This window comes from Pogona vitticeps, chromosome 8, assembly GCF_051106095.1.
Source record: "Pogona vitticeps strain Pit_001003342236 chromosome 8, PviZW2.1, whole genome shotgun sequence".
NCBI lineage: Eukaryota > Metazoa > Chordata > Lepidosauria > Squamata > Agamidae > Pogona > Pogona vitticeps.
The window spans coordinates 5,780,421-5,801,829 of NC_135790.1; the positions used below are offsets into that span (position 1 = coordinate 5,780,421).

At 43.2% G+C, this 21,409-nt stretch overlaps 1 protein-coding gene across 1 annotated transcript in view; it reads left to right on the top strand.

Annotated features, from left to right (window-relative positions):
- Positions 1–18,909, top strand: part of SLC25A37 (solute carrier family 25 member 37) — a 35,231-nt gene extending 16,322 nt beyond the window's left edge. The window contains exons 2-4 of the mRNA XM_072979188.2: positions 13,452–13,680; positions 15,796–15,852; positions 16,849–18,909. Of these exons, the coding sequence (XP_072835289.2) occupies positions 13,452–13,680; positions 15,796–15,852; positions 16,849–17,369 (807 nt within the window). The 3' untranslated portion in view covers positions 17,370–18,909. The remainder of the gene's footprint in view (positions 1–13,451; positions 13,681–15,795; positions 15,853–16,848) is intronic.
- Positions 18,910–21,409: the final 2,500 nt, after the last annotated feature.

Sequence of the window (21,409 nt, forward strand, 5' to 3'; positions counted from 1 at the left end):
GGGTACAATTGCCATGGCTGCTTGGTTGTCCAAGGTTGGGCCACACCAAACATGTTCTTGGCTGGATAAAACTTCAGTTGGAATCCCTTAAACTTGGGCTTCTTGTTACTTTCCCTTCAAGTTGGCCAGCGATTCTGTGGGGGAACCAGTTTGAAGGTTTTGCAGCCTGTTTCCTGGTTGGATTGTTACGTTGCTATCCCACCTTTTGCTCTGCTGAGCTCAAGATGGTGTCTATGCCTCATTCCTTCCTGCAGCCTGCAAAGTCAATCAGACTAAGTAATAAGGTGACTGACCTGAAGTTACCCAGTGGATTTCATGGCTCAATGGGGATTAAAACTAGAATCTCCTGGATCCCAGTCTGATATTCTTCCACTACGCCACTGAGAAGCTTTGTTTTCTGATGGGACTTAGGGAGTGACTACACTGGCAAGCCTAACTGGAGTGACTTGACTTGATTCACAGACTCTTTTATAGTTGTGCTTGGTTTAGGTCAGTGGTCCCCAACCTTGGGCCTCCAGATGTTCTTGGACTTCAGCTCCCAGAAATCCTGGCCAGCAGAGGTGGTGGTGAAGGCTTCTGGGAGTTGTAGCCCAAGAACATCTGGAGGCCCAAGGTTGGGGACCCCTGGTTTAGGTGATCTCTTGAAGACCTCAGATTGAAGGGCATCAATCTAATGTGATTTGATATGCACCTCACAGCCCTTGGTTCCTCTCCCGGTGGTATTGCCCACCTGGATCTCCACCCACCTGGATCTCCTTTCTTCTCACTTTCTTTTCCTGCGCAGAAGTGATCCAGTGTTAAACAAATGTATCAACGCATCGCTAAGGCGATAGTGCGCTGAACTTGGTAGTTTATTTAAAAAGAAATAAAACAACAACAAGTAGGGAGAATGATCACAGGAGTGGGTGTTCTCCTTATCCCAAAACATCACCATAACACCATCCAGAGTCATGTCTGCCTCTTCTTTTGTGGAGGGAGAGAAAAAAAAACTGATCACACAAGAAAAAGAAAAAAAAAACGAGTTGAATTCTGCAGAAGGAGAAGCCCCCAATTTCAGAGGGAAGACGTCTGAATCAGAAGCAAAAAAGAAGAGCTGGACTGATTTTTGCTGGTCTTTGTGTTGTGTAATCCCTGGAAAATATTTTGAATTGGCCTCTTACATATTGTGCAGTTTGCAGCTGAGGTGCACGCTGATGAATTTAACACTGATGGGTGTGATGAAGAGGATTCTGGCCAATTTAACACCACACAACAGTAAATGTAATACGATAACGTTATTGTTGATATACATTAAAGTGATATTAAAAGAATATCATTGTCAAAGGAGGTATGGTAATCATTAATGGTAATGATGATTTCTGGTTGTTCATACAATTAATTAACGCTAGTGTCATAATGAGATTTAATGTTAGTGATGTGAGTTTATGTCAATGATGGCATTTTTACTCAATCTTAGTGCTTATCCTTGTAGGTCAGAATAAGCATGAGATTTAAAAACGAATTAATAGTCGTTGTGTGCTGTCAAGTCAATTCTAACTTACAACGAACCTTTCCAAGTTCTTTTTTTTCAGGTAGAGAGTATTCCGAGGTGGTTTACCATTCCTTTCTTCTGTGGGTATTTATGGGATGGTGCAGCTGGCCCAAGGCCACCCAGGCTGGCTTTTTTTGAGATGGGTAACAGGGAACTTAACCCCCAACCTCTGACTCTACAGCAAGATCTCTAACTCACTGAGCTATCCAGCCAGCAAACACAGTTTAGCAGCAGCTTAAATGTAGAATAACAGAATATATGAGAATGACTCAGTCACTGATTCTTTGCTAATAGGCTTCACATGTTGATTGTTTTGTTTATATAATAGTTACAAATAGTTTCCTTAACGTAGATCTTGTTTATTCTTGTTCCGAAATAGAATCGCCATGCATGAGGGCAAGTATAAGCAGGTGTGAAGAATTCAAAACAAAACAAAAATATAGAAAACCTCTTTTTTTTTCTTTTGAGGGGGAACACTTATATAGGGAGGGGCACAAAACAGCCAGATGAGTACTGGGCAGGTTCTGTAGCTGTAGAATGCTAATTGTCTGGTTTAGCGAGCAAGGTAGCGAGGGAAGGTAATGGAGAATCGGCCAGGCTGGCTGGCAGGCTGGCTGGCTGAGTCCATGAAAAACCACATTGCGACATACGATAAACAGAAAAACAAAGGCTTTAAAAATCACTTTGTTGGCCAATTTTTTTTAGTTCCCCCAAAATGTTACGTTTTTAAACTTCTGATGGATATGAAATGCTGTCCTAGGCAGACTTTGACCCTATCTAGTGAGACAGCTTTATTGGCAACAGAAGAGCCGGAAGAATTACATGCCAGGGAGGACAAGCTTTTAGCCCTTACCAACACTGTTATCTTAAACTTTTTAATCTGTCATGCAGACAGGATGATTTCCCCTAATAGTGTAAACAAGCTGATGGGCTCAACTTCACAGAAGCCTTCTTGTCGTGAAACTAGGTGTGGTGTACAGACATTTAAAAAAAGTCCTTATTCTGCTTCCAGCCTGCGTTCATCCTTGTAACTCTACTGCCCCTAAAAGCTGGCTTGCAGGTTGCGGGATTAGCTAGCGACCTCTTTTTGTTATAGGTAACATGATGGTGCTGACAATGACGAGAATAGCAATAATAAGAATAAGGATGATTTTTTCATGGAGACACTCAGCTCTTCTCGAAGTAATCTGCCTTAGCTTCATTTTTCCTGGATAGGTGCGGGGTGGGGAGTCCCGTCCGAAAGCAAGCCTTTTACATAAATGTCCCTGCAGTGGGTTTTTATTTTTATTTTTTTGCATCTGTTAGTCGGTGATAACTTCGTAGTCTTGGCTTCCATGCTTCTTATCTAAAGTTGCAGATCTAAATTCACGTTTTGGGATATTTTGCCACATGAGTGGGAACCATGTCCTCTTCAAGGAAACAAGACATTTCTTCTGAGTTCTTAAATTGCACAGTAGTCTCCCGACAGGCACGCCTCTTGATACGCTGGGAGTTGTACTAATCTAATGGAGTTGATGGGCACCAAGTCAGTGACTCCTCCCACCTGTTTGTTTACGTAATCCAGTGGGTTCCAGCTTTGGGTCCCCAGATTTTCTTGGACTGCAACTCCCAGAGGCCTTCATCACTAGCTATCCTGGCAAGGGCTTCTGGGAGTTGCAACCCAACGGGACCCAAGATTTAAGACCACTGGTTTAAGGACATCTTTCTTGTCTTTTTAATGTCCTTGTTGAAACTGACCTCTGGTTCCCAACCTTTCATCTCTTTTTAAGTCCCAACAGCCGTTCTGTCAAAGAAGTGAGTTGTGTTGGGACGGAAACGAAAAAGGTCACCTTTTCCGAGAAAGAAACCTCTTTATTTGCAGTTCTTCTGTGAACGCTCTTTATGAAAAAGCCCGCAAGAGTTTTAGGGGCAGCTTGAAGACTAACCGTTTTTAATTGGCGCTAACTTTTGTGGACACAACTCATCCAAGAAGAACAGCAGTTCAAAAGCACAAAGCAGTTGCAACTGTAACATCAAGCGGTAAATAGAGGAGAACGTATCAAACAATGCAGTGTTAAATTAAAAAAGGAACTGATTTAATCTGTCAAATTAAAAAGAATAATGCCTGACACAGGTATGAAGATATACTAGAGATACAGTGAGTTGTTTGCACAGTTCGTTTACAGATTTTTGATGGCACCTACGCATCTTGCCTGTAGCAGGCTTTCTCTCGGTCTCCTCCCCACTTACTCACTGCTTACTTGGGAGCCCAGAGACCTTTGGGTAGTGTGGGCGGCATATAAATTAAATAAATAAATAAATAAATTAAATAAAATAAATAAATATTGCCGGCCCTCCTTCAAGCCTGACATTCATTCCCCAATCATGTCTGTGCTGGCTGGCTGGAAAATGCTCAACCCTTTGGGGCCATTCCCTTCTCCAGAAGGAAGAGGTGGGCTGAAGTCCACCTAACCTTGTGCTGGATAACATTTGATCATCTTTAAAAGTGCGGCGAGCTTGTGCTGTGTTTCGTGCAATAGGTTGACACGGCTATCGCTTAGTGGAAATTGCAGCAACATGTTGCGATTGTCGGCAAATTAAAACCGTTCTGTTAGCAGTTGGAAATTGGTAGCAGGGCTGTTGGGGGTCAATGTTATTGGTGTGACAACTTTAAAACACATTTTTTTTTAAAAAAATGCAGCAGTTTTATTGGCAATGTATTTTATTTTAATGTGTGTGGGGTTTTTTTAAAGGCAGATTTGGAGATCTGTTTCCCAAAAGGACTTTGGATGATCTGTTCTTGTTTCTATTAATGAGGTTTGCTTTAAATAGGTCACCTTAGAAAAATCTCATGTGGTTAACAGCAAATTGGTTTCTTTCTGAACTATTGCACGTAAACGTTGCAGAGGGTTTTGATCAACCACATTCTTGGAAAATGGGATTTTGCCCTTTGTGAGCCTTTCAAATGATTGGTTTTGAGAAAGGACTTCTGCAAGTGTCATTTTTTTCTTCCTGTTTCCGTCAGCCTTGGCATGCAAAGCCTCTCTGTGCCTCCTCTGCTTTGGCATTTGTTCAGGAATTCCCAAAGGAGGTAGCTGCGTTAGTTTCCTTTAGCAAAATCAACAGACTCCTGTGGTTTTGAAAATACTCCACACACACACCCCGTGCTTAGTTCCCCTGGAGAGAGAATAAAAGTTAAGATTGCAGACAGATCTCAGAAACTCATTTTTATTTTTATTCTTATTGCAACGTCAGTTCCATTGGCATAATCTAGTGGACTGTCTAGGGCAGTAGTACCCAACCTTGATTCCCCAGATATTCTTGGACTAAAACTCTCAGGAGCCATTCCTATTAACTGTGCTGGCTAAGATTTTTGTGATTTGCAGTCCAAGAACTTCTGGGGACCCAAGGTAGAGAAGCATTGGTCTTGGGCAGTGGTTCTCAAACTGGGCTCCCCAGATGTTCTTGCATTGCAATTCCCAGAAGCCTATTGTTAGAAACTGGGGTAATGGGCTAAAAATGAATTTTAGTCTGATCCGCTCAGATAATTCTTAGGACAGAATGACAGCATTTGCATATTCCTGACAAACCATGGTATGGTTTGTTAAAATGTGACCTATTGCCACATACAAACCAGCCTCCACCTACAAACCATGGTTTATTGGGTACAGTAATGCCTCGCAAGACTAAAATAATTCATTCTGCGAGTCATTTTGTATTGTGAAAAATTTGTATTGCGAATTTTCCCATAGGAATTCATTTCAATGCATTTCCCATAGGAATGCATCGGAAAAAAATCATCTTGTGAAGCAGGGCCATAGAAAAATTCGTCTTGCGAATCACCAAAAAAAATCACAAAGCACTTTTGTCTTGCAAGTTTTTTGTTGCACAAGGCATTCGTCTTGCGAGGCATCATTGTAGTCCCAAACCTTTGTTACTGGCTTAGAGACTCTGACTTGTTCAGAACCATTGTTTGTTGTGATGTTGAAAACCATAGATATGGCTTGTCTCTGGCTTATTTCCCCAGTTACTCACTTGGAACAGGAACTGCCAAAAGAGACAGAAGATAAACAAGCCTGAAATTGGGAAGACAACTCACAGTTTGCTGAGTTACTTGTGCAGTTCCTGGCTTAAACAATGAACTGTTGGTAATGCAGACCAGGCTTGTTTGTGAAATATGAATGGGCCTCATGGTTGGGGCTAGGAGACATGGGGACAAACGTAATTTTCTCGTAAAAGGCATTGAAGTAATGGTAGAACATCGGCCAATTTGCCAGCTTGTGAAAGTCCTGAAATGAGCTTGTTTTCTTAGGCTCAGTTTAACCTCAAATGTAAAATCAGAATAGTGGAGATTTTCTAAGTAGGGGACCTAAAAGAACAAGCAGCATAAAGTATATAAATGTGAAGCAAGAGATGTTCTGTGCTGAACTGACTTCTGTGACTTTCTCCACACTTTTGATGAAAGTTCACCCACCCCTTTTTTTTGATGTTTGCAAAAACCTGCCTCTTGAGCACAGGGGAACTCCCTTGCTTTCTGGCAGAGGTGTAACTAGCAATTTTGGTGCCTGAGGCTGATGTGCCCTATTGTTTGAGGTCCTGTGAGGTTAACGTATATGGAGAGACGATGGGAGAATGGGGAAGAAGAGTGTGAGCACATCGTGACAGCATTGCTTCTACGCTGAATGCCTCTCTGTTATGTCTCTTTTTGCCTAGAGGCAGGATACGTGCCTGGCACAGGTAGGGTGGTGTCCTTCTAGCAACCATTTTTTTTGCATCCTCTAAATCAGAAGAGCAGTGCTTCCCAACCTTGAGTTCCTGGATTTTCTCGCACTACAAACCCCAAAAGACTTCACCACTAACTGTGTTGGTCAAGATTTCTGGGAGTTGTTGTCCAAGAACATACAGGGACCCAAGGTTGGGAAGCACTGCTCTTAATTTAGGTGCACAAACTCCTCACCCCCCCCCCCGGCTTAAGGACTGGAACCTTGAACAAGGTGTGACTTTTAAGATGTTTTCATCCTGAAGTTCTCAGGGTGAAGACTCACTGAAAAGAAATTTTATTGTAGAAATTGAAGGCCAGCCATTGAATGCCCATGACTATTTGCTTTCTCTCCCTGATTGAAAACACAGAAATGACGTTTTTGAATTTATTGCAGAAGAACAGTGCTGAGGTGGTATATGTATCTTCTAACCGATCTCAGGATTTTCGGCAGCTGGCAAATTGGCCTTTATCCCCTCTAATTGCGCGGTTGCGTTTTCTGGGGATTTGAAGCAAATGAGACAGTCTTTTGGGATTAGAGATCTGTGCTTTTTCCAATCTTTTAATATTGATGGTTATGTTGCAATGGGATTTGCTGTGCATGAAACCCTGGGTTTACGCCTTGCTGTTTCATTTAGCGAAGCATCAAGAGTGTCAGACAGAAGAGCACCTTTGATTTAGGCTGGGTGCCGAGATTGGACAGCTGGGTGCCCTGCTCCAAGACCGTTTTGTAATCTGACGTGCTCTTCTTCAAAGGAGAGGCACCTTGGGCCTGAGTAGACTCGCTTGGGGCACCTGCTTGGATTTCATGGCTGGTTAAACAGCCCAAGCCTGAACCAGCAGAAGCAGTTCAGGTAGTTGTAAGGAAGCGTTACCTAATGCAGTGATAAGGAAACATGTGGTCTATCAGATGTTCATGGACTGCAGCTCCTGTCAACCCCAATCACCACAGCTGATGAGGAAGGAGGATGGGAGTTGTAGTCCAGCAACAACTGGAGGGCCAGATGTTCCAATAAATTTATTTATTTAAGTCCAATTAAATAAATAAATAAAATTCCCACCCCCCAACTCAATGGTTCACACCTTGGGTCCCCAGATATTCTTCGAGTAAAACTCCCAGAATCCTTCACTAATAACGGTGCTGCCTGTGATTTCTGGGATTGCTAGTCTACGAATCTCTCTGTCTCTCTGTCTCTCTCTCTCTCTCTCTCGGGGTATCCTATAGGGTTAGGGTTCTGAGAGCTGATGGAGTTTTAGCAATGCTTCTAAGATTGGAGAGTGGAAACTTCCAAAGATGTTTGTTTTCGGGGTAGGTGTGTAATGAGCAGGGAAGTGTAGTTAATGAGTATTTGCACAGAAATACAGTAATTACTCAGGTTAACATTAGGTGGTCGGGTCAAATCCAATTTCAACTGGCAGACATTTTTTTCCACCCCAACCAGTGAGAACTGCTGCAAATCCCCTGGAGATCTGGCGGGAGAACCCAATCTACCTCCTGCTTACGCTTGAACTAGGAGAGCTACATGGGAAAGGTCACTTCTTGGAATTCAGCTCTCAGAATGCCCTGGCTAGCTTGCTGGGCATTCTGGATGTTGTAGTGCAAATCCTAACTTTGCAAACCAGAGGTTCTAATACCATGAAAGAGAGAGAGAGAGAGAGAGAGAGAGAGCAATATATTTTTTGCCTACGCTTTCTGTACAATATTAAATCTACATTAAATAACTTAAGTTATATAGCCCACAATATTGCTTTAAGGTTGATTAACAAATAGAAGAACAGGTACAATTGTGTTATACTGATGGACAGTGTACCATCTGTCCCCATGGTGTATAATCTACCCATATGTATGTATGTATGTATGTATGTATGTATGTATGTATGTATGTATGTATGTACGTATGTATGTACGTACGTACGTACGTACGTACGTACGTACGTACGTACGTACTACGTACGTACGTACGTACGTACAGTGGTGCCTCGCTTAACGATTGCCTCGTTTAACGATGAATTCGCATAACGATGTGGTTTTTTAGAAAATAATATGCCCTGTATAACGATGTTTCCTATGGACGATTTTCGCTTAGCGAAGTTTGGGACCATGCTTCGCATAACGAATGCGATTTTAGGTCCCCTGCTTCACTTAACGATGTTTCTTTTTTCAATTAAAAAAGTGTCTTAGAAGGGTCAAAAACGGTTCTAAATGCTTGGATTCGTTAGAGGACCAACTAAGTCATGTGCAAACCTGATTTGGCTTTTATCTGACTTTTCGTTAATTTATGGTTAATTTTTTTTTCCAGCCCATAGGAACCAATGGACCTGTCAAAATCTGACAGCTCCATGCTTTCCAATGGGGGAAGAAAAAATTCACAAAAAAGTAACGAAAGTTCAGATCAAAGCCAAATCAGGTTTGCACATGACTTAGGGGGTCCTCTAACAAACCCAAGCATTTAGAACAGTTGCTGAGTCTTCGCTAATTTTTTGTGAATTTTTTCTTCCCCCATAGGAAATAATGGAGCTGTCAGATTTTGACAGCTGTCAAAAGTTGGGGGGGGGAAATTCACCATAAATTAACGAAAAGTCAGATCAAAGCCAAATTAACTTTTGCATCCGTTTTATAGGGTGCAGAAGCTAATCCAAGCATTTAAAACCATTTTTGACCCTTTTATGACACACTTACTGTAATTTTGCAAAAATTGACTTCGCAAAGCCATTGAAATGTATTGAGTCAGCTTCAATACATTGCAATGGAGGAAACATTGTTTCGCTTAGCGATGTTTCCTATGGGTTTTTTCGCATAACAACGGCAATCCGTTCCAATTGGAACGGATTAACCGGTTTCCAATGCATTCCTATGGGAAATGGTGTTTCGCATAGCGATGGTTTCACATAGCGATGGTTTTTTTGGAACCAATTAACATCGCTATGCGAGGCACCACTGTATGTATGTATGTATGTATGTATGTATGTATGTATGTATGTATGTATGTATGTATGTATGTATGTATGTATGTATGTATGTATGTATGTATGTATGTATGTATATGGGTTTGTATACGTCTGTCTGTCTGTCTGTCTGTCTGTCTGTCTGTCTGTCTGTCTGTCTGTCTGTCTGTCTATCTATCCACACACACACACTGTAGATATAATGAGATTATATAAAGTTGGTGATTGAGTTTTTCAAAGCTGGTACTAATTTATTCTCAGAACAGCTTGTTCTTTTTTGAAAAAAATGATAATTCTACCTTTAACAAGTTTTCTACCAATCTCCCTGGGGTAGAAGATAGGTCTCTAATTTCTCTGTTTCCTACTTTCCTTTTGTGATGGCATTCGATGGGCTACTTCACATCTCATCTTTGTCTGCCGAAGTGGGACTTCTCCACAAAAGCTCACATTAAAAAAATAAAAAATAAAAGTTAGTCTTTAAAGTGCTGCTACATTTTTGTGTTGTGGGTTTTTTTAAAAACGTTTTTGCGCTTTCCTATAATGCTTCACTACTGCACATGAGGCTGATTTCAGTTAGTCAGTGAGTCATTTTTTGTTGGAAAAACCATAGTTTCACCATTATGTAAAAAAAGAAAAAGAAAAGACAACAGACTCAGAAATGCTATACGGACTCTGAGTCTGCTATACAGACTCAGAAATTTATTACTCTGTAGGTCCTTGCCTAGCCCTCGGACTTTCGTTCTTGTTGCTGCGTGAGACACAGGTCTTCATTTGCTTGAGCAATCTTAAATCTTAAATAGGCATGTGTTTGCTTGAAAAGGTAGCTCTGGAGATACTAGCAACTGCTCTGTCAAACACATATATATCATATTCTGTGCTTGTTTGTAGTGGTTGCACGTTGTGGAGATATGGTGTTCATTTACAGTGGTGCCTCGCACAGCGAGGTTAATCCATTCCGGATTAACCCTCGCTGTGTGAAACATCCCTGTACAGAAAGAAAAAAAGCCATTGGAATGCATTAAACTTAGTTTAATGCATTCCAATCTGCTGATTTACTCACCGTACAGCAATGTTCCTCTATGGCCGGCAGCCATTTTCGCGCCTTCCCCTCGCTTAATGAGGGCGCGAAAACGCTGCGCGTGGCCATTTTGGGGCTTCCGGCGGCCATTTTGTAGCCACGGAACAGCTGATCGGCGGGTCACAAAGCAAAGGTCGGTAAGCGAACCACTTACTGACCTTCGCTCTGCGATTTTCGCCCATTGGGGCCGTCGCTCTGTGATCACATTAGCGATCGAAAAAATGTCCCCGTAGAGCGAATTCATCGCTCTACGGGGTGCTCGTTGTGCGAGGCACCACTGTATTTGTTTGTTTGTTTTATTTATAGACCCCTTTTCTCCCGACAAAGGGACCCAAGGCGGCTTACAGTATTAAAAGAACAGGATTAAAAACACAACAAATTAAACATTAATAATAGGCTCAAGCTACAGGAAGATATCTAGGCTGAATATCAGGAAAATGTAACTGTAAGAGCAGTATGATAATGGAACCAATTACCTCAGGAAGTGGTGAGTCCTCCAGTGCTGGAGGCATTCAAGAGGAAATTGGAGAATCCTCTGTCCGATCTGCTTTGATTTGGATTCCCGCAGGGGATTGTATTTGATGGCCTTATAGGCCCCTTCCCACTGTTCTATGATTCTCTGATTAGAAAACAATTAAACTATACATAAATTAAAATACAACCAAATGATTAAAAGCCAGTAAACATTGAAATTCTCGTTTGTAGCATCTCACCTAGTTGGGAATAAGGATGTGAGTCATATCCTCCTTCTTGGAAAGGAAGCTGAGGGTGAAAAATTGTGCTTTAAAAAAAACCCACATGAGATGGTTTTTCCCACTGAGAAAGCTCACAGGATATCTTGGAAGTTTTGTGGTCATTTTCTAAATGGAAAAAAAAATACCAAGCTGTGCAGGATTACTTCAATTCTTGCACAGAATTCACCTGGAAAGATTAGAAGAAACGCTACACTGTGCAGGATTTTTAAGATCCTGCACAGAATGGCATTTTTCCTATGTAGGACTCACTTGGAAAGGGTAAGGAAATACACATGGCACAGAATTGCTGCAGTTCCTGAACAGGATACACCAGAAGAGGCATGACGTTCTCCAAAACAATGGCCAAAAAAGGAAGGTTGATCAACCAGTCAATCAATCGTTAAATTGCTAAAGAAGAAAGAAAATGAAATTTGGTTTTGTTTTCATGGGAAGGAGTCTCATTTTGGAAAGACTCAAAGATGAGTGAAAACAAGGAATTTTGTAAATAGACAGCCCAAGAATCCAGTTTCTAGTGGATTTTGTTAAAGGAAAAAAACATCCTCTAGTAACAAGCTGCTTTGTAGCACCCCCTGCTGGTGTGCTATTGAAGGATGTGCCTGAAGCTTCTTGTTTTAATAAGCTTCTTATTGTTCTGGATAGTGATAAATCTCTGAGGACAAGTCATCATGGAGCTTCTTACACACCACCCTGAACCCAAGATTTCTGTCTGATTTTGTAAGTTAAGCAGCTTGGGTAATACTTGGATGGAAGACCATGAGGGATGATCAAGTGCTGTGTTGGAAAGAGGTATGCCACAATGGTAGAGCAGGGCTCCAGCATCTCCTGGTAGGACCAGGAAAAAATCCTGCCTGAAACCCAGGGGAGCCACAGTCTCCTACATTCCTGTCTGGGGCTCCGTCTAACTGGAGATGCCAGGTTTGAATTTGAGAGGCATGTCAGCCAGTTGCAGCAGGTGACTTTCATCCCGAAGAGTTTTCCCCCCAAGTGGTAGGGTTTTCTGAGAATCATTGTAGGGGCTGGATTAGGGTTCAGCAACATGCTGTCCTTTGGAGGTTGTTGGGCTAAACTCCCAGCATCCTTCACCATTGACACTGCTGGCTAGGCTTGATGGAATTTTCAGTCCAGTAACATCTGGAAGATCATAAATTGTCCAGCCTTAATCTAGATCTTGGGTCCTTGGGTGTTCTTGGACTGAAACTCCCAGAAGCCCTTCACCACTAGCTGTGTTGGCCAGGATTTCTGGGATTTGTGGTCCAAGAACATCTGGGGACCCAAGGTCGGGAGCCACTGCTCTTGATGGAACAATAATCTGACTGCGTATGGATAACCTTTGTATTGGGGTAGTTCAGCGGTAGAGCACCTGTTTTATGTCAAAAAGTCTTGGGGAGATCAGTTCCCACCATTACCAGTTAGTAGGGCAGGAGAGAGCTGGCTGGATAGCTCAATGAGTTGGCTATCTGGCTACAGAGCCAGAGACCAGAAGTTCACTAGTCCCCTGGTTGTTGTAGAAGAACCAGCCTATGTTGCTTTGGTCTAGCTGTATGGTCCCAGCATGTCCCCAGAAGAAGGGAATGGGAAATCTCTTCTATGTACTTTCTACTTAGGAAACCCTGGAAGAGGGTCACTTACGTGAGAATCAGCTTGACAAGTATGATAGTGATGGAGATTAGGGCATCAAAAACGGACTGCATCCTCCTGACTTTTTGAACTTTTCTGGGACCTTGCTGACTGTTGGGGGTGCCTCTTCCTGAAATCAACCACTTGTACCACACACACACACCTCCCAGGTTCCGATGCTGTGGGTGTCCACCCCAAGGGAGGCTAGGAAGCCCACAACTGGAAACTGGTCCTTCTCAGTGGTGGCTGAGTAGTAGAATCTTCCCTCCTAAGGGAAGATTTCACTTCCCTCCTAAGATTTAGAAAGCACATCAAATCATGTGCTTCTCAGAGAGGTATTTCAGGACACCCTCCCCTTATAAGTGTTGTTATTTACATTTACTTGTTGATTGTGGTTTTGGGTCTGTTGTCGCCATCTTGGGTGCTTAGTGGAGTTCTGTTGTACATTATTGTCGATTGGGTGGGGCGACGGTTGCTTTTATTTTGATGTGTATGTTCTGTGTTGGAAATTGACCGGAATAGTGGCTTGCCACTAGATGGGTGGTATAGAAATTGAATGAATGAATGAATGAATGAATGAATGAATGAATGAATGAATGAATGAATGAATGACCGATCGATCTTCAGCTCCCTTCAGACACAGCCAACATGCCTGATGGCTAGCTGGAGCATCATGTGACTTGTGGCTTTTCCAAACTCTTGAATTTAGGGACGGTTGCTTTGAAGGTTTGGGGAGGGGGTCCATCTTGATCTCCACCTCACATTTTCTTCTCTCGTTTGTTTCAGACCCGGATGCAGAGCTTACAGCCTGATCCCAAAGCCCGGTACTCGGGCGCGTTCGAGGCCCTGAGGACGATTGTCCAAACGGAAGGTGTCTGGCGGCCTTTACGTGGAATCAACGTGACTGTGGTTGGAGCCGGCCCGGCTCACGCTTTGTACTTTGCCTGCTACGAGAAGATGAAACGCACTTTAAGTGACATTATTCACCACAGAGGCAACAGCCATCTGGCCAACGGTATATAGACATAGCCGCCCTGGGTGCCCCCCTCAGCTCAAGCAATGCACATTTTCTCTCTCTCTCTTTCTTTCACAATCCTGACATTGTCAGCCCGCCTTTTCTGCTTCTGGACAGAAAGACGCTGGGAAGATGCCTCACTTTGCTACCTAAACTCTCTTGCCTACGTTCAACTCATTGTCTGTTTTCCGCTGGTGCCTTCCGGCACATATCTCAAGAAGGCTGAAGATGCGTAGTATTCTAGATGCTCTGAGTGTTAGGTCTTCTAAGTTTGAGCATAAGCGTCTCCAAGGGGTAGCATTGAGAACAGATGCCTGGAACATCTTGTCAGGCGAGTCAGGGCAGTTCTAGAATATTTAGTTCTAAGATCCAAAAACTAAATTCTGCCCAGTAAGTCTTATCCAATTGGCTGTTATCCTGCAAATGTAAGTATTATTTGGCTGGATCTATTCATGGTCCATCTAGACCAGCAGGGTCTTTCCCCCCCAAAAAAGTAAATCAGGTGTTTTTAGAAATTTACAACCTTTTCTCCTGGCATTTAGAGGCACACAGCCTCTGTAGCTGGAGGTTCTGTTTGAAGCAAGGGAGAGTAACCTTTGGCTCTCTCATGGTTTCGGATTTTAACTTCTAGAAATTGTACTGAGTATGACCAGTGGGAAAGGGTTAGGGAAGTTGTAGTCCAAAATATCTGAAGTGCCGAAGTTGGAGTTTGGTGATCCATCTGTACTGATACTCACATTCTTTGCCACAAGTCTAGTGATTTCTGTTATAATCTTCAAGTCTAAATGTCCGTAATGCAAAAATGACACTTCTTCCTTGAATTGCACAGGTCCCGAGCAGCATGGGCTTGGTTATACACAGATTGTTTTCAATAAATAAATATTCAATAAATACTGTGCTACTATCCATCTCTAGGAAGTGACCTGAGAAAGGTCAGACTTACTGAGGCCCCTGTCATTGTTGGTGCGTCAGCCCTAGCCTGATGGCAGCAGTCCATCCGACCCCTTCGCTTGCATGGTGGCGCTTTGTGGTGGCCAGGGAGGGTGGCTGAGACATGCCTGGAGGAGGATATTGGTTGGGGGAGGTCAGAGTGGTGTGCTGCTTTGTTTCGGGGGGGGGGAGAGGAGGAGAGATTGTGTCTCCATCTTCCCACTCTGATAGAGGCTTTATTTACATTTGTTGGGACATAAGAATTCTGCATGGATTTTTGAACTACACAGGAGTCTGGTGCCTCTAACCTCCGACTTGTTGAAAGGAGAAGTGTAATTTGAGCAACTTTGCACTTCAGTGGATTTCATGTATCGGGTTAAATGTTCTAGAGTGGAAACCTTCAAAACATGTGAACTCAACACTTTGTGTTTTGAAAAAATACGCCTCTGAAATGTTCCTTAATTTTAGAAATTATTAATAAATGGGGTAGATCTCCTATAGTTTGTACATTGCGTTTATACATCTTCATGGTCGTTTCTGAAATAATATTACTCAAAACAGAGACTGTTGAAGGGAAATACCAGCTTGTTCTAGGGGTTTGACTAGTTAAAAACTAGATTTGGTTGGCATCATTTGTATGCTTGAGACTGCCCCCCCCCCCAATGATGGCAGGAACTTCAAAAGATGATGAAGATTCCTAGAGCTTATGTAGTTTCTGCTGAGTGCCAGGAACTGAAGCTGGGGCATTTTGCATTCCCTGTTATGAAGGATTCTTTGCTTCCTTTTGCAAAAAAAGAAAAAGAAAAAAGATGAATGGTTGTATACTAATAACCCAACTGTCAGTTGTGAACCATGATAACATTGCAATTAATAAGCAAACAGATGTGTTGTGCACTAAGAGAGGCTTCAAATTCATTAAGGGCCACCTAAGCATGCAAATGCGAGTAGATAAATAGGTACCATCTCGGTGGGAAGGTAAACAGCGTTCCGTGTCTAAATCACACTGGCCATGTGACCACGGAAAGATTGTCTTCGGACAAACGCTGGCTCTATGGCTTGAAGAGCGGGATGAGCACCGCCCCCTAGAGTCGGACACGACTGGACAAAAATTGTCAAGGGGAACCTTTACCTTTACCTTTAAGGATTATTTTGTGAATAGGGACTGTCTTGTTTCTCTTTCTGCAGGAATAGCTGGGAGCATGGCCACATTACTCCATGATGGTGTCATGAATCCTGCTGAAGGTAATACTTTGTTAAGTGTGAAAGATCCAGTTAGTTTGCAAAGAGGAAAGGGTGGTAAAACTATGTGGACATTTACAATATCTGCATGTCATGCTCTTCCCCCCAAAAGTGACAGTTTTTGCAGGGCTTGGGAGTCTGGTGTCATTATCCTCATATTGCTTGTGATGGATGCTATCAACCCCATTAAATAGCTTTGTGCAGTGCTTGTAAAGCTAAATCAGTAGAGCTACAACATGGATCTGTTAGATTAGCTGGTAACAGAATTACTCCATTACATTAATGAGTAAAATGACTGAAAAACTACCCAGGAGCAAACTTTAACAGCAACTGCTGGTGAAAAGAGAAAACTAATAAGCCTCATTTTTATTCTCTATTCTCCTACAGGCAGCAGGAACAGTTTTTCTAAGATGCCTACTTTGCATCATCTTAAAATGTGTGTGTGGTTTTTGTTTTGTTTCCAAAATGCTATTAGCATTTAATAATAAAGAATAATAATATTGATCTGTATAAAGATTTAACTAATTGATCCATTGCACTGGCTCGTACTAACAAGAATGTGTGACTACAATTTCTTTAATTGGGTTTCAACCCGAATTTGGATAAACTAGTCTTTTTGAACTTTAACTCTCCTACTTACCTCAGCTAGCATGGCCATTAGTTGAGCACTGTAGTCCAGAAAAACCTTAACTTTTTCCAAACTTTTGTTTCAGCCCTATGAAAGGGAGCAGTGCAGTTTGCCATGTTCTTAAGAAGAATAATGTCCTTTCCCAAGAGAGCAGGCATATCATAAATTGCTCTGAGTGTCTTTTGCCAAACACAGTCTACCGAAGTATTCTTACCTTCAGTTGTAGGATTGGGGTACTAAGTCAAACCCTGTGATTTGGATCTAATTTATTTTTTTGTTGCTGTTGTTCTGTTCCTCTGTTCCGCCTGCATTCCTGCCTTGGGCATGTCCAACCTCCGTGACCATCGTGTCTCCTTCTGGTCTGGAGCCAGTGGTGAAGCAGCGCATGCAGATGTACAACTCCCCATACAAGAGTGTCTTGGAGTGCATGCGGACGGTGTACCGGACTGAAGGCTTGGGAGCTTTCTACCGTAGCTATACCACTCAACTCACCATGAACATCCCCTTCCAAGCCATTCACTTCATCACCTATGAGTTCATGCAGGAGTGGTGGAACCCCCACCGGCAGTACAGCCCTGGCACGCATGTAATGTCAGGCGCTGTGGCAGGAGCCGTGGCCGCGGCCGCTACGACTCCCTTGGATGTCTGCAAGACTCTTCTCAACACTCAAGAGAACATGGTCTTGACTTCTGTGAACGTCAGCGGCCACCTCTCGGGGATGGCCAACGCCTTCAGGACAGTGTATCAACTGGGGGGCGTCGCTGGTTATTTTAAAGGAGTCCAAGCACGGATGCTCTACCAGATGCCTTCAACGGCCATTGCTTGGTCTGTCTACGAATTTTTCAAATATTTGCTGACGAAGCGCGAGCTGGAGAAAAGAAGTCCGAGCTGATGGATCCCCCCCTTTTTTTAGACATGAGTGTCTCCACGCACAGGGTCCTTTCATTGCCTCTAAAAGGTTCTGAGAGCTCCACAGCTGGATTCCAGTGTGGGTGGATGTGTATGTTGAATGCTCGAGAAATGTCATTCTCAGCCTTCCCTCCTCCTCCTGCTTTTTTTTTTCCTAAACCAAAATTATTTAAAGAATCATCCATAAAACCAATTTCTTCCCTGTGGAGTCGAGAACCACAATAATAATTTTTGTAGATGGTTGTGCTTATTTCCTCCCTGAAAGTGTGTTAGGGAAAGGTAAGAAAAAGATGGAATTCTTGTGGACTGCGCTTCTTGTTATCTCCTTACAACCATAAAGAGGAAGCCTTTGAGTTGAACAAAGTTTTATATTCAGAAATTATGTGACATAACTAGATGGATAATGTTTATCCTTTATTTTTCTATATGGGTGATTTGGGTGGTGTTTTTTTTAGCAGAGTTAAAACTGAATGTGTGTGTGTGTGAGTTTTAAAAGGGCTTAAATCTCTTTTAGAGTTGTGAGATATACCATCTCCCTTGCATGGCGAACCTTCTTGCCCAGTATCTCTGATGGGAGTGGTACTCTCCCTACCAGGCTTAGCAGCCCATAGAATATCCAATGTGAAGACAACTTGAAATGATTTAACACATTGGGCAGTTGGAAAATCTCCCTTGCCGTGTATTTCCCCCTTTTCTTACATTGGGAGTGGTGGTTGCTTCTGCTAATAACAGTTTTGACTCTTCGCAGATGGCTTAAGTGTGCTGAGCCCATTTTTTAGCAAAGACTCCAAACTGCTAAAGGTACTTTGAAATGCGGAGAGAAATTGCATCTCAGTTCTTGTGTGGGTTTTGTGGCTTTTAATTTATTCCTGCTTCTCAGCTTCACCAGTATTTTCGCTGCAGATGGGAGTGTGAGGCTTAAATCACAGAGGGTCCTGCGGTCTCTGGCTTGCATTTGTGGCCGACAGAGATTGCCTTCTGGGAAGCTTACCAGGAGGTGTACATTGGGGTTGCACAAACTCTCAAAAGCCTCACTCCAGGCACAAAGGAGCCTTGGGCAGGACTCTGGCCAAAGCATAAATCTCAATGATTTCCCTGAACCACAGCAGAGCACTTCTTAAGTCCCTTACCAAACTACATATCCCAGCATTTCATAGGATGGAGCCAAAGCCGTGGGGGCAGAACTGAACCGCCCCAGTTCTACAGGGCAGATGTACATTCAAAGTCCCAACCCTGCTTTTTCCCTTGCTTGCGTCCGCTTTTGCCTGGTTCGTAGGTGGGCCTCCATCTGTTGCACTAGAGCATGTGTAAATTCACACCTGCCGGTGGGGGCAGGACATCAAGTTTACATTCCTGTAAGACCACCCTTTTTTGTGCTGCTTATCCTAAGAAGAAAGACTGACAGGGGAAGGCAGCTGTTTGTTGTGAGGCCGCACTAAAAATGTGGAGCCGAAGAGCCTTAGCAAAGGAGAATGTAAAGTCAGACTTCCCTCTGAAGTCAACCCCCTCCCATGTATGTGCGTGCATTCTCTACGTTAACTGGCCTGTGCAAATGAAGTTGTGTGTGGAGTAGTTTCAGCACTTGTGACAGAGACGTGTGTATCTCTGAAGTCTTACAGCATCTGTAGTGCCCACAGGTGCCCCTTGTCCACCCAGAGCAGAGAGAGTGGAAAACCTTTCGCCTTCCACCTGTTTTGGACAACAACACCCGTAACTCCTTCAATGATGGCCGTGCAGCCTATAGACAATGGGACTTACAGCCCATTACCTAGAGGGTCCATGATTCTTCATATCTACAGGGTCTACGATTCTTAACTTTGATTCTAAATTCTGCAGTTTGTGAACTTCAGTTTTCAACTAGATGGACTCTCTCCATTTGCTCCTTTCATTCTTTTTCTTTTGCTCCATGCTCTCTTCTGGAAAACTGAAAAGAGTTTAATGGCAATCCTCTTTCAGGGTTTTGCAGGTAGAGGATACTCAGAAGTGGTTTTCCATTCCCTTCCACTGGGGGCGCCCTGGGACTGTGCCACTTACCCAAGGGTACACAGGCTGGCTCTTCTCCCAGGAGACACAGCGGGGGGATCAAACTCCCAACCTCTCACTCCGCAACGGGAGACCTAAACCACTTGAACGATCTAGCCAGCTAACAAGATATAGGGATATATTTTTTTTTAAAAAAGGCTGCCTCCTCAAAAGTCTCTGTTTAGACACATGCACTTGATAAATTTACAAACAAGAGATTTAAGAAGGGACTGTGTTGCTGTAAAAGCTTGTTTTCTTTTGAAAAGCTATGCCATTCATTGCCCGCTGTGTGTTAACCCAGGGGTGGGGTGGGGTCTAAATGTTGTTGAACTGGAAATCCCTTCAGTGGTGCAGGATGATGGGTGTTGTCGTTCAGCCACCGGTGGAGGTTCTCCACCTGTGCCCTAGCAAAAAGAAAGAGAAAAAAGAGGATTCTGATGATCAGGTTAATGAGAGGCGTGCACTTGAATTCATAAGATGCCTCTTGATTAAATCGCCCTGAAGGACATTTGGATCCTAGGTGTGTTAGTTGCTGGCTTTTGTAGCGGACAGATGTGGGAACCGGAGGCAGGCTTGAATTGTAATGGGTTGTGCTTCTCAGTGAATGATTTTTCATGAAACTGAAGGTACGGCTCAAGACGCTTTTGACATGTTTGCCTGCAGTCAGATGGAAGATGAGCATCTTCAGATATCCAAGAGCTTCAGGTACACCCTTCTACATCTCAGAAAGCCACAACTGCCATGGGGTGGGGAATAACATGCCTTATCCTTTGCAACCCCTTGTAGGAGGCAATGTTGTCTAAGGAGCGACTGTTTCTACTCCCCCCCCGCCTTGTAACCAGATGTTCCTCTTTGACTTTGCACCCCCCATCTCTCCCTTGTGCCTTATTTACAGATTATGTTTAAAAGCACCAGTTACAAAACCATCATGCTAGTGTGCGCACTATGCGCGGTCAAGTGGCATCCAAGTGATGCTGACCCCGGTAGGGTTTCTGAGTGAGCTGTTCAAGGAGCATGTGACACGGCCACCCCACAATTGAGTTTCTGTGGCCGAGCAGGGATTCGAACCCCGATCTTCTGAGCCCTAGTCCAACTCTCGGTCCACCACGCTGCATGAGGGGTGTGTATTTATAGAGGGGCTGCTGTTTGCAAGGCGTGAGCCTAGATTTTCCCTTGGATGGGCCGGCCAGGCACACCACCAGCACTAAAGCTTCTTGGGATCTCAGAGTACTATCCCTGCCATTTCTGTATCCCCAACCTCCTAAAGCATTTGGGGATACTGTATAAAGTGGTTGTTCACGCTGCCAGAGTGGAGTGGCCATTTGGGCTATTGTCAGGTCCTCTTTGGCCTGATTTACGTCCAAGAAGGCTTCCCCCCCCCTTGAAACAAGAAGAGTGGGGTCATTTTCAGTTTTGAGTCAGTTTTCCTGTGTGTACAGCAGCTCTCTCGCTCTCTCTCTCTCTCTCTGTGTGTGTGTGTGTGTAGAGACACTTGTGCACACCCTTGCTGAGTATACACGAAGGTGTAAGAAGTCTCCGATGGCAGCCAGAAGCACATTCTCTGCTGTCGCGTTGTGTCTTGTTCTAGAAATAAGAAAGCAGCAGCTCTAATGTTCTGTTTAAAGGTCTTTAAAAAGCAAAACAAAACTTTGTACGCCTGGAAGCACACACGCAGACATTGGTGCTTTGTAAGCTACAAACGCACATATTTTTTAAAAAAAGTGTGAATATTCCAGTTGATATTTGCTGTTTTAAGACGATCTTTTTATGAATTTTACCAATGTTGACATTTGAAAAAGAATGTATAGGCACAGAAGTATATTTAATGGGACAGAAGATTACATTTCTGAAGTGCTGCTACAGTTAAAACACTGGAGCTCAAGGAATAAAAAATTATATGATTTGTTTGCCAGATACTTCTGCTTGTTTCTTTTCTTTTTTTAAAGGAAGCAATAATCAAGGGTGGGCTTGGGTAATGCAAGACATTAAGGCAGTGATGAA